The sequence below is a fragment of the Capra hircus genome, chromosome 3, assembly GCF_001704415.2.
Source record: "Capra hircus breed San Clemente chromosome 3, ASM170441v1, whole genome shotgun sequence".
Classification (NCBI taxonomy): Eukaryota; Metazoa; Chordata; class Mammalia; order Artiodactyla; family Bovidae; genus Capra; species Capra hircus.
The window spans coordinates 15243521-15256788 of record NC_030810.1 but is presented as its reverse complement, the minus strand read 5'-3'; the positions used below and the strand labels follow the sequence as shown (position 1 = coordinate 15256788).

General features: G+C 50.3%; 1 protein-coding gene across 3 annotated transcripts in view; it reads left to right on the top strand.

The window, feature by feature from the left end:
• Positions 1 to 6422, top strand: part of RIMS3 (regulating synaptic membrane exocytosis 3) — a 44917-nt gene extending 38495 nt beyond the window's left edge. For all 3 annotated transcript variants that reach the window (XM_018042436.1, XM_018042421.1, XM_018042432.1), the window contains one exon: positions 580 to 6422. In XM_018042436.1, the coding sequence (XP_017897925.1) occupies positions 580 to 792 (213 nt within the window). In that variant the 3' untranslated portion in view covers positions 793 to 6422. The remainder of the gene's footprint in view (positions 1 to 579) is intronic.

Genomic DNA, 13268 nt, shown 5'->3' with positions numbered 1-13268 from the left:
CCTGCACTTCCTGCATTAGAAAGCATATTCTTAACCGCTGGACCACCAGGGAAGTCCCCTAGAAGCAGAGTTTGACCACCGCCTTCTTCCACCAGGTGGTAATGTTTATCATCCCATTGTGATCCAGCAGCCGAGTGATAGCTGTGGCCCAGGTCCTGGACTCTCAGCCTGCTTCCGGCTCTGGAAGCCTGTCATCCTGGATGCTAGGAGGCTCTGGAAGTCAGGGCCAGGTTCTGATCCCAGGGGTGCCACCAACTGCCGTGTATCTTTGGGTTAGTTGTTCGCTCTGAGCTACATTTCCTTTTTGTGGAAATAATAATCCATATAGCACCTCTACCTAGATGGTTGTAACAGCGGAGAGAATATATATGAAGTCTGTACACCATAATGCATACCATAAATGCTTAAGAAGCCTGGCACACCACAAGTGCTTAATAAGTTGTTGCCTGAAGTCAGTCTGAGTTCTGCCTCTCGCAGTCCCATCTGTGCCCTAGCAGTCTCTACACAGTTCCTAGGCCCACCACCCAGCCCTGGAGTTGGAGAGCTGGCTCAGCTCCTCTCTTTTCCTCCCACTGGCAGGTGATCGTCTGGGGAGACTACGGCCGCATGGACCACAAGTGCTTCATGGGCATGGCCCAGATCATGCTGGACGAGCTGGACCTGAGTGCTGCGGTCACCGGCTGGTACAAACTCTTCCCCACGTCCTCAGTGGCGGACTCTACGCTCGGCTCCCTCACCAGGCGCCTGTCCCAGTCCTCCCTGGAGAGCGCCACCAGCCCCTCGTGCTCCTAAGGACCTCAGGGAGAGGCTGGGGTGCGATGTGAGAAGGGGCGGGGCCGCCTCCCACCGCCTCCCCCTGTACATAGTCTCCACGTCTCTCTGGCCCCCTGCCCTGCTGCATGCCCGCTGGCTACTGGGCCTGTCCCAGCTGTCTTCGGAGACTCTAGCGCGTGTGCGTGTGTGTGTGTGTGTGTGTGTCTGTGTGTGACCATGTTAGGTCTATTCATTTGTCTGGGTGTAGTCTGTCTTGGTGACTGTATGGGCTGAAACCCATGTCTCTCCGTGTCTCGTTGTAAAGAAACCCAAAGGAGAATTGTGTGGCCAGGACTCCCCGCCGCCGAATCCAGGGGTGGGAGTGGGGGACACGGCCATTGGTTCCTCCCGCCTGGCCCTGGGCTCAGGGCAGAGCCTGCGTGTTCCCACCCGTGCCTGTCCTTGGTGATCTCTGCTCAGTTTTCCGTCTTGTCCTTTGTTCCACGGCTGCCTCTCCCAGCACTGCTGCTCTTTTTTGAGGAATGTAGCATCCACTGCAGCCGGCCACACTGAGGCCCCTCTGGGAAGCCTGACACCCTCCTCTCCACCGAGCTCTCCAGCCGCTCTTCCCGCCGAATGCATCCGCAGCGCGTAGCAGCTCACGCAGGGCCCTGGCCAGCGCCCTGGGGAGCAGAAGATGCCGGGGGCTGAGGGCTTGGAGATCGCTTTCTCCCTCCAGCTGGCACCTCCCCCTTACTAAAAGTGAGATCCAAGGGGGTGTTTGGTCCCAGGGCTGCAGGCAGGAAGTGCGAGTGCCTCCTTTTGCATTGTTCACCTCCGGTCTCCCTTTAAGCCTCCTTGCTTCCGACATGCCAAAGGAGCTCTCCCAGTGGACCCCAGCAGGTGCAGACTGGATGGTCTTAACCTGCAAGAGGTTGGCCTCAGAGGGGATGTTGTCTGCCAGAGTGGACAGCCCCTGACAGCACCCGTGTCTTTCCCAGGCCCTGAGGGTGGTCCTGTGCCCCTCGGGGCTCATCCTGAAGGGGCCTGGCTTGTTGAGGGGCCACGGAGGGCAGGGTTGTTGGCAGGAAGGAGGAGGGCTGGGACTGACTTGCTCTAAGAATCCTGTCTGACCTTCAGGGATTAGCTGCATGAAGCTGACTATTAGGGGCTCTATTTTTTTTTTTTTTTTTTTTTTTTGCTCATTTCCAGACCAGGGTCTGTGTTTGACAGCTCAGACTTACTGAAGCTCCAGCCTCTGGGCTCCTGCACAGCCTGGTTCTCACTCTATAGACCATGACAGTCACCAGCTCTGTACAAGCAATACTCACCCCCTCGGCCTCCCCGCCTCCTGTGCTCTGCCGCTGCCCTCTGGAGAGTAGCCGGGCCTGCTCTTGACGCCACACCTGTCTCTGCTGTCTTTCCACCCTTGTCTGGTTGGAGCTTTCCAAAGCCACTCAAACCCTGACCTGATTGGACAGCTGGACCCCGGGGCTGGGCACCAGGGCCTGGACTGGACCTTGTGAGATGCTGGCAGGGAATCCTGAAGTCTGGCTCAGGAGCCCAAATCTGTCCCTCTGCCTCCTCGGGTCTAGTGTGAAAGGTGAGAGGTTGCCCAGGAGATGAACATGACGGGGTCAAGGTCTGGGGCCACTCCGCCGCTTCCCCAGACATCACCCCCAAGCACGGCATGACTCTCACCCACATACGTGGGGGGAGCCGTGGAGAGGTGCTTGGACTCCATTCATCACCAAAGCCAGGTGGACATGGGGATGGATGCTGAGGCGGGGACGTGGAGGCAGAGGCTCTGAGACAGACCCTTCTCCACCAAGGGGTTTCCTTTTCTGGCAGGATCCGCATTGGGCTAAAGCCAGGGCCTGACCACCTCCCTCCCGAGAAAACTGCCCACGGACAAAATGTGGGTGAGGGCAATAAGAACTAGCAAAACGAAAGCCTGGGCTGACTCCTGCCGGAGCCGGACGGGAACTGTTGTGTTTGTGGAGAGAGAGAAGAGACAGCTGGGTTGAGTTTTCTCTTTCTCAGAAATTCTCTTCTGGCTTTGGGACTGGGTAATGCATTTCTCATGTGTCTATGGCAAAGGGCTCTCTGGTCTTGGATCCTAGGGTGGGGAGAGGGAGGAAACTCGCTTGCAGGAGAGTATTTGTATGTCCTATGGGTGATACAGAGCCGTCACCCTCAGAACGGTGTGCAAATACTCGACAGCTTTGGAGTGGTGGGATTATTACTGACCCATAGGTTCGTGTAGATCCTTCTTGATGTGGCATGGAGCGGTGACACCCAGACTGTGTGGTCACCCCCAGGGAATGAGGACTGTCAGAGAGGGTGTCACCCTTATTCCCCTAGGGACCTAGAAAGACAAAAGATGGGGAGCTACCAGCTGAGGCTGCCACTGGGGAGTCAAAGGCTGCTGGTCCCTTGCCTCCGCGGAAGGTTGGCTAGCAGGGGGCACATACTAGCCAGAGGGGTGGCCTGACCTGTCCTAGAGGTGGGCCGCTCCATTGTTCCGCCTCACTAATGGAAGTCATTCCCCACCCAAGTCGACCTTGGGGGATTATTTTTAACCCTTTGTACCAAATCAAGTTAATCCAGTTACCCCACCTGGATCTTCTCCCATGAGAATGAAGTCTAGTGAGGCTCCATATATGTGTGGTGGTGAGCGGCTGGACGTACAGGTCTGGGCCTCCTGGATGCAGGGGCTTGTCTGAGAGGCTGCTCTGGAGCAAGCCTGTCCCAGGGGAGGAGGGAGCACGTGTGACTGCTGGCCTTCCCTGGAAGGGGGGGCGCCCATGCCTTGAGGAGGGCACGGTGGGAAGGGAAGGAACATGATTCCTCCCAGGCACTGTTAGACACAGTGTCACAGCTCCACATGCCCGCTCCTTGCCCCAGGGGGCCCTGGGGCTGATGACAGGCTGGGCTTTTTGTCACTCCGTCTCCCTCTGCTCAGGCAGGTTTCGCGGAAGACGTGGCACAGCCAGCGCTGCTGGGCTGTGGGCAGGAACCATGACAGATGATTCCGAGCATCTGTCTTCATGTTTCTGCTGTGTTCAATCTGTCCCACTTCCTTCACAGACTCCTTTCCTAAAGGGATAGCTGTGATGGGCCTTTGGTATGAATCAAACGCCAGCGAATGGGGCCAAGTCTCGGTTTTTCCCTGAAGGATCGCATCCCTTTTGTCAAACCATCTCCCGAACTACTCCCCACCCAGTTTCTGGCCCAACCTAGCACTCTTAGGAAAGGAGGCTGTCAGTGTGCAGCAAGCCCAGGCACTGCCAGCATTTCAGGGGGCCGAGAGAGAGGGTTGCCCCTCTCGTTCACCACTCATGGGATCACTGGTTCTCCCCGGGGCCTGACCCCCACCAGGGCCAGCGTGCTTGAGTTCTTTACTACCAGCCTTGAGGAAAGCGGAAGCCTCCCGCCCCCTTCAAAGATGCTAGAGCCCTGCAAGGGCACTTCTTTGGAAATGAAATGTAGCACAATCTCAGACTGTGTTACCAGGAGCCCTGGCACGCAACCAGGGTCCTTGTTCCACGCCCTGCTGCCCAGGAGAAGCTGGGCTCCCCGCCCCCGACCCCCACCCCCCAGCAGGGGCTCCAGAGCTCCTGATAACCTCCGAGTCCCCATCTTCTTCAGCCCAGAAAGCAGCAGGGCTTCAGAAAGGCTGTTCTTCTGCTTCTTTGGTTGCTTCCTGCACTGTGTAACCCTGTGGACAAATTGCTGCCTTTGCTCGTCGGTGGAGGGGGGGTGTGTCCTTCAGGACCAGGAAGCCGGCCATCCGGCAGGGTATCTGCAGTGGCTGCCAGGAAAGGGAGGGGGAGAGGCCTGCTGCCCACTGGCTCCTTTCTCTCTCCCTCTTTCTTCCTCTCCCCAGAGTTTTCTTCTCCAATATCCTGACCCAGAAAGAGGTTCCTTAAAATGCTGCTTCCTGTACTGGACTACTGTCCACTTGCATGATCAGGGAGGAGATAGGAACGTAGACTCGTCCCCTACCTTCTCCCTCGAGTCTGCTTTTCACTCAGGTCAGAAGAGGCTGGGGCAAAACAAAAACAGTCGTGACTGAAGGGCAAGCGTGCCCCGCCTGCTCCAGTGAGGCCTGATGGGGACTGGATCGGCGTGGGCTGGCTGGGCAAGGGTTATTTTGAAAGAGTGCCTGAGCATCTCAGAGTGATGTCAGTGATGCCAAAGAGAGCAACTTGGCCTCCTCGGGCAGCAGCTCTGCCAGCTGAGCCGCACACGGTGTCAGCATGCCCCATGGTGGGACCTTGTTCTCTGACAAAGGGCTTAATCTTTCCATGTAGCAAAGCAACTTCCTCTACCCCCCAACCCTGAGCTCAGGCCTTTGTGGGCCCAGTAAGTCTGTGCCTATGAGGGAAACTTGCATTCTCCCAGGGGCCCAGACTGGCTTGGGGAGGATGCTCACCACAAAGCATGCATGTTACTGCTCCAGGAGAACCTCCCCACATTCTGGTTGGAAACTTGGCCAGCAAGGATAGGAACCTTCAGCCTCCCAGGCAGTTCGCACTGATGCCAGGAAGGTCCTTGGGCCTGGGTTCCAGAGAGCTTGGCAAACAGAAATGGGCCCTGGGAATCCCAAAGGCAACAGAGCATCCGCCCCAAAGGTCAATGGCCTGGACAGCCGGCTACAGAGAATCCAAGGCTATTATATACAGAGAAACTGTGACATTATGCAAGTCTCCTCCCTTTCCTGGGTCTCAGCTTCCTCATCTGCAAAACCAGAGCATTTGCTAGTTATTCCATGCTCCCTCCAGGTTTTTAAAATCTGATCTGGAGCTGATGAGGATCGTGAGCCTGATATACCTGGCACCTGGTCCCACAGGCTGGTTCTTTCCAGCCCTGGGGGCAGGTCCTCACCCATCCATGCCCAGATGCTGCTTCTGACAAGAACTCTGGGAATCCTAGCGGACTCTGCTCCTTCCACCTCCTCATGGTTTATTGTTCTCTTCCTCTTATGTGATGAGATAATTAAGGGTCATCTGCAATGGACAATTTCCAAGGTGCTGGTGTGAGGTTACAGCCTCAGCTGTATCCTGTGTAGGTCAGTATCCCCACCAGCAGACGATGCTGGGTTGGTCCTCATCTCTGCTTCGAGAACGGGATCAGTGTGAGAATCTTAAAAGAAGAGGCTCTCTGATGGGAGGAGAGAGGGAACTTATTTCCCTTCAAAGTATTTTGCTTCTTGAAAAAAAAAAAAATATATATATATATATATCACTCTTCTCCAGAATGCCTTTTGCAGACACCATCTCAACAGGCAGAGTGGCTGCTGCTTCCTTAGGAAAAGCTGGCCTGATTGTTTCATCCACTCCTTGAGAATGTAAATTCACAGGAGGCAAGAACCCCTTTTTTTAGAATTTCCAAATGCATCCTGCAGAGAGAGAGCGGATAGGAACTGACAAGCACACTGTTTAGATAAGAAGCAATTAGCCTTTTACATTTTCTATATGCAGCATCTTCCCAAACTTGTTGTGGCTCCCAGGTGGCAGGTGGATGGCTGGGAAGGACTACCGGCTGTTTCTTACAACATTCTTGCCAATTCCTTTGAGGAGAAAAATCCTTCACATGGCTTCTGCATGTACAGTATTTGGGCAGCACACACACAAAAAAATTTATTAAAGTCAGTTTGAAAATGGTTTCACGTGTTGCTTTCTGAAGATGGTTCTTAATTCTAGGAGAGAGCAAACAGTTCCAGAGGACTGAAACAAGGCCTTGGCTGAGAAGCAGAAGAGAGAAGTACATCTCAGAAAAAGCCCTCAAAGGTTTGACCTGGGCATCTGGGGGATCTGTTGTCACCGTATGCCACTGAGCCATGGAGTCTGACTGCTTCAGGCAGCTTCCTGGTTCTGTCTCCCAGGATCCCTGCTTACAGGCCCTCAAAGCCTTCTCTTCCCACACATTCCACCAGGGCTGCCTGGAACCAAATAGAGGGAGCGGCAAGATGGAGCTGAGGCCACTGCCCTTGGCCCACTGCTGCTTTCTGCGCACTTGGGTCCAGAAGCTCCACTCAGGCATGTGGCTGGGCAGCCTCCTTGCTCAGCCACCCGTGATACAAGCAGTAAGCACAGCTGTTGACCTCCAGTGCTGTGACCCCTGGAATACCCCTTTCTCTCCTTGCCTCAAGGAAGGATATAGTCACTTCTGGGCAGTGCCACTGTCCTCTCAGGACTGGATCGGGGGGTGTGGAAGATGGATAAAGTATAGCAGTGTCACAGCACATGCTTGCCAGGAGAAAGGCTGACACCTGCCTACCAAGAGCCTTTCAGCATAAACTCCACTGCTTCGGCTCTGGCCCTTGGCCTTGTAGTTCCCTGGGCACCACCTCTTGTTGGACGGCTCATGAGACCTGTATCTAAGCTCTGGTGCTCCCCCAGCATTCTGTCTTTTCTTTCTTTCCCACTTCTGCTCTCTGAGACATCTCATATACTCTCATGGGTTTTAAGAACTTCCATGCTTCTAGCCAGTAAAAAAAAAATTTTTTTTTTAAAGAGAGTCAGTAAAATTAAGAAAAGAGGGACAGACAACAAAACTGAGATCCATAGAGACATTCTGAAAGATGTTCTTCAAAAAGAAAATGGTACACACTTCATAGGGTTATTGGGGGAATTCAAGGGAGGTAATATGTTTAAAGCACTCAGAACAGTGCCTGGCACATAGCATTTACTATGTTTGCTGTTGTAAAGAAAATGATGGAATGGCTGAAATGTAAGAAATGTGAGCAAAGAAATAAGATTAGTAACTATTAACATACAGATTATAAAACTAATAATCCTTTTTAAAATTAAATATAGTCATGAACTAAAATACTAGAGAATGAGAGCACATAAATTGGTCCTTGGAATGTTCTTGGAGGTGAAAGATACTGAATAACTTCAATCTTCCTTAAGCATCCATTCTAAAATCTAGAGTAAATACTAAGAAAATACAAATAGAATCAAGTAGATTCAAAAATCCTACATATAAACTATGAAGTTTAGTAGGGTATTAAAAGTGATATAATCATGATCAACTGGGCTTCCCAGGTGGTGCTAGTGGTAAAGAATCTGCCTGCCAACGCAGGAGACATGGGTTCAATCCCTGGGTTGGGAGTATCCCCTGGAGTAGAAAAGAGCATTCCATTCCAGTATTCTTGCCTGGAAAAGTCCATGGGCAGAGGAGCCTGATGGGCTACAGTCCATGAGGCTGCAAAGAGTTGGACACAACCGAACACACATACATGCGTGATCAACTGGTGTTTATCCCAGAATATAAGGGTGATTCAATAGAAAAATGCACTGTAATTCACCACGTCAATAGACTAACAGAGAAAAATAATTATCCTAATGCAGAAAAAGCATTTTGTAAGGTTTAATCCTATTTGTAATAAAACTATTGGCAACTTTCTTGATTTGATAAGAGACCGCTCAAAACCGACGAGGAACTAAAGAACCTCTTAATGAGAGTGAAGGAGGAGAGTGAAAAGGCTAGCTTAAACTAAATATTAAAAAAACTAAGATCATGGCATCTGGCCCCATTACTTCATGGCAAATAGAAGGGGAAAAAGTGGAAGTAATGACAGATTTCCTCTTCTTGGGCTCTAAAATCACTACAGATCGTGACTGCAGCCAGGAAAGCAGAAGACGATTGCTTCTTGGCCAGGAAGCTATGACAATCCAAGACAGTGTGTTGAAAAGCAGACACATCACTCTGCCGACAAAGGTCCGTATAGTCAAGGCTATGGTCTTCCCAGTGGTCATGTATGGTTGTGAGAGCTGGACCCTAAAGAAGGCAGAGTGCCAAAGAATTGATGCCTTCAAACTGTGGTATTGGAGAAGACTCTGACAGTCCATTGGAGGCTCTCAAACTCTCAAGCAAGGAGATTAAACCAGTCAATCTTAAAGGAAATTAACCCTGAATACTCGTTGGAAGGACTGATGCTGAAACTGAAGCTCCAGTATTTTGGTCACCTGATGTGAACAGTCCACTCATTGGAAAAGTCCCTGATGCTGGGAAAAATTGAGGGCAGAAGGGGAAGAGGGCATCAGAGCATGACATGGCTGGATGGCATCACTGATGCAATGGATGTTAACTTGGGCAAACTCCGGGAGACAGTGAGGGACAGGAAGGCCTGGTGTGTTGCCATCCATGGGGTCGCAAAGAGTCAGACATGACTGGGTGGCTGAACAACAACATACACCAAAAAGCCTGTAGTAAATGTTATGTTAATGAAAACATTTAATGTATTCTCTTTAAGATCAACAGAAGAAGAATCAATAATGTTTCTTGGACCTGGCAGAGAACTGATGTTGGAAGGCAAACTGCCACCTTGAAATCTGGAGAGCACACACAGAGAATTAGAGCTAGTCTATGATTACCAGGAGAACCCGCTGGAGCCAAAACCTGATGGGAACACTTAATACTAACAAATTTCTGGAGGCTGAGTGTGAACTACTTTGGGTATGATCAACAATTAGAGGCTGGGAAGGGTGCATACTTTTATGGGCTTTTTTTCTAGGCACCCACAGTAGAGATCTGAGAAAAATCTAGTGGTCTTTTTCAGGGAGAGGGTAAAAGTTCTGAAAAACATCCAGAGTCTCCTCCATGACAAAGGCCTACTGTCCAGGGAAAACACTGAACTAACTCATTGGAAAAGACCTTGATGCTGAGAAAGATTGAAGGCAGGAGAAAGAAGGGAACGACAGAGGATGAGATGGTTGGATGGCATCATCGACTCCATGGACATGAGTTTGAGCAAGCTCTGGGAGTTGGTGATGGACAGGGAAGCCTGGTGTGGTGCAGTCCATGGGGTCGCAAAGAGACACAACTGAGCAACTGAACTGAACTGAACTGACCCAACCCTGGGGGAGGGCATTTTCCCCACTCAGGGGCCCCCTAGATTTCCTCTCTCACCTAAGAGGAGATGAAAAGCTCAGAAAACACTTGTGAAAGTCATGACACAGGAAATGGACCCATTAAAAGAATGAGGTGCAATCATATTACAGAAGGCTTCCTCTGCCCCACAACTTATCCCCTACAAACAGGGATCTAATGGCTTACAACTGAAATAGCTGCAAGACAGAGCCAATTAGGGAAGCCCCAAATCAAGAGGGGAGATTAAAAAACCGGTCACCAGCGGAATTTGAAAATCTATGACACCTATGTGCATGAGACCATCTAACCATCTCATCCTCTGTCATCCCCTTTTCCTCCTGCCCTCAATCTTTCCCAACATCAGGGTCTTTTCAAATGAGTCAGCTCTTTGCATCAGGTGGCTGAGATACTGGAGCTTCAGCTTTAACATCAGTCCTTCTAATGAACACCCAGGGCCAACTTCCCCTAGGATGGACTGGTTGGATCTCCTCTCAGTCCAAGGGACTCTCAAAAGTCTTCTCCAACACCACAGTTGTGTGGGAATCCTGTACAAAGCCATAAAAACAAAAAAACAAAAAAAGAGAGAGGAAGGATTGAAAAAGAGATAAAGCTATCATTTATAGATAATTTGATTACTAAGAAGAACAATTATTGGAACTCATGAGAGTATTCAGCAACAAGGTTGCTGGATACAAGATCACTCTACCAAAATCAGTTCCTTTTTTTTTTTTTTTCTGTAACAGCTATAACTAGTAAACATGAGATATTATCCTCAATAGCAATTCAAATTATTAAATAATAAGAATACATAAGACCTCTACAGAGAGAATTTTCAAATTCCTAAGAGTTGATGATCTAAATAAATGAACAGACATTCCCTGTTCTTGGATAAGGCAGTTTAATATAAAGATATTAACTTTCCAAGTTGATCTGTAAACTCAGCACAAGCTAAAAATTTCAGTTGGTATGTTAAGTAAACTTACTCTACAACTTATGTGCAATAATATAAATCTATTAATGGTTAGATAACTTCTGTTTAAAGAAGAGAAAACTCAAGGATTGGTATGTAATATATCTAGGAAATTAATATATGATGAGAGGGGTACCTTAAAACAATGAGGAAAAGTGGATTGTTTAAAATATGTATTAGAGACACGTTCACTATCTGGACAAAAAGAGAAAGAAATCCCTGCTGTTGGGTTGCACTCCACAGACTTGCAAGCCTTGTAGCTGCCTAGCCTGCAGAGGGAAGAGGAGTCTGGAGACAGCGCCAGAATCATCAGCAGTTTATTGGACAGGGGATATCACACATCCAGAGCAAAAGATCCTGGAGTGACACTCCACTGTACGTGACTAGCAGGACATGGCAGCAGTCTTCGCTACCTGAGAGGAGAGGGAGGCTACCTTTATGGGGGAATGACGTGATCGGTTACCAGGGAGACCGTGGCTGGGGCAGGAGGCAAGCACGCAGGCAGTTACTGATTAAGCCCTATAATTAAGAGGATTGGAAAGTTATGTGAGTGAGGCAAGCCCTGGTGGAGCAGGGTGGGGTGTACAGAGAGCAAGAGAACAGCCATCTTGGGTGGTCTGGCCATATACCACACCTATATACCTTGCTGGACCCTTACAACCTTGGTCCAGCTCTCTTCCATGCTATCCCTGGGATCAGGTATGTAGAGGTGCTCTGCAACCAAATACCACAAAGGCCATACAGACACCAGCAACTAGAAGGTATCAAGAGTAAGATACCTGCTACACTAAAAGCAGGGATTGCCAAGAGGTGGGCAATTTTAGAGCCAGACACTTGGCATGCAGGACAGGAGGAAGGTGAGAGTCGTCAGTCGCCCCCACATGGTCACGTTAGCTGGGTCACTCTTCCGTGGAAAATCGCTGCAGGCCTAGCAGTGTGACTCATTGCACAGTGAAGCCACCATTATCACGCGGTCTGTGCACAGATTCCCTCCTCTCAGGGTAGGGAGGAAATGTGAGATGTTTAATGGGCACAGTACAGGGGAGATCATGACCATCATACAAAATAAAAACAGAAACTGTATTCTGAGATAATACCATCCCTGCCTGAGGTGTTTGTCCTGGCCTGAAATACCATATCACCTGTCCACCACTTGGAGAAGGAAGTGGCAACCCACTCCAGTGTTCTTGCCTGGAGAATCCCAGGGACTGAGGAGCCTGGTGGGCTGCCGTCTGTGGGGTCGCACAGAGTCGGACACGACTGAAGTGACTTAGCAGCAGCAGCAGTCCACTTCTGTCCCCATAGCTGGTGCCCAGTCCTGGAGAGGTGGTATAGCAATGGCACAGAGTTAATAGGATGGGGAGGGGGAGCATCTTTCCCTAGTAGGGTTCCAGATTAATTACCTTAGTTATCTTGGGTGGGGCCGGGAAGAAGGTAGGTGAAATCTCCAAGTCCCTTTCTAATTCTGCTCCTCATCGGGTGGCACACCCAAACCACCAGGAGCTAACCTGCCAGTCCCAGGGCCATTTTATAATGTTTCCCTGGGGGCAGATCCTATGATAGCAAAAATGTGAGCTGCTATCCTGGCCAACCGCTGGCCACAGTCCTTCGGTAGTAAACAGTTGAACTCAGATGGTGTTGACTAGCTGCCTCTGGGTTCACATGGCATTCACAATCACTCCTGGGATGTCCAGTTATAGTTTGTAGGACTTGAGTTAGCCTCCTGGCCCATGGGTTGAGAGCAGGATTCCTGTCTCAATGGTGGTTCTGTCCCCCTCCCTAGCTGGGACCAGAAGTCCAAAGGGCCTCTTATTTTGCCATTGCCAAAGGCCTTAACCAAACCTTTCTGAGTAACTGGCCGTGTCTGATTCACAAGCCTGTCCCTATCCCTGAGTTAATATCCCTGAAGTCTGTGTCAGTGCTCGTTTAGGGGTGGTGAGCCAGGGGTATCCTTGTATTTTGTAGATAATTCAGGTCTTTGCACTTTGTCTCTATTCACCAGCCATCCCCATGCAATCAGATGAGTCACAGCATGGTGCTGCTACTTTTTAACTGGAAAGAGACTCTGAGGTTAAGAAAATATCAGCAGTGTAATGAAAGAGAAAGACATCTCTTCATGTAGTCAGCTGTCATAGTGCCCCTAGCTAACGTCAGGATCACCCCACAAGCTTCCATTCCCCATCCTTATTTCTTCTTGACATCTCGGCACTCACAGGAGTTTGCTCAGCCTCCTGACTGGTTCACCTATTGTTGGGCTGCACCCCACAGGCCTACAAACCTTGTAGTTGCTCAGCCTCAAGATGGAAGAAAGGGCCTGGAGATAGTAACAGAGACATCAGCAGTTTATCAGATAGGGAAGTCTTACATGTCTGAAGCACCCCACTATGAGTGGCTGGCTGGCAGGCAGGCAGGCCGCCCACAGCAGCGACCTTTGCTCCTCAGGGAGGAGGGAAGCTACCACTTTAAGTGGGAACTGAAGTCAGGTTGGCTTCTCAGTTACCGGGGAAACCTGTGGCTGGAGCAGGAGGCAAGGACGTAGGCAGTTACTGATTAAGCCCTATACTTAAGAGGACCGGATAGTCAGGTGCGTGAAGCAGGCCCTGGTGGAGCAGGGGGTGTGCAGAGAGCACAAGGACAGCCATCTCGAGTGACCTGACCATAT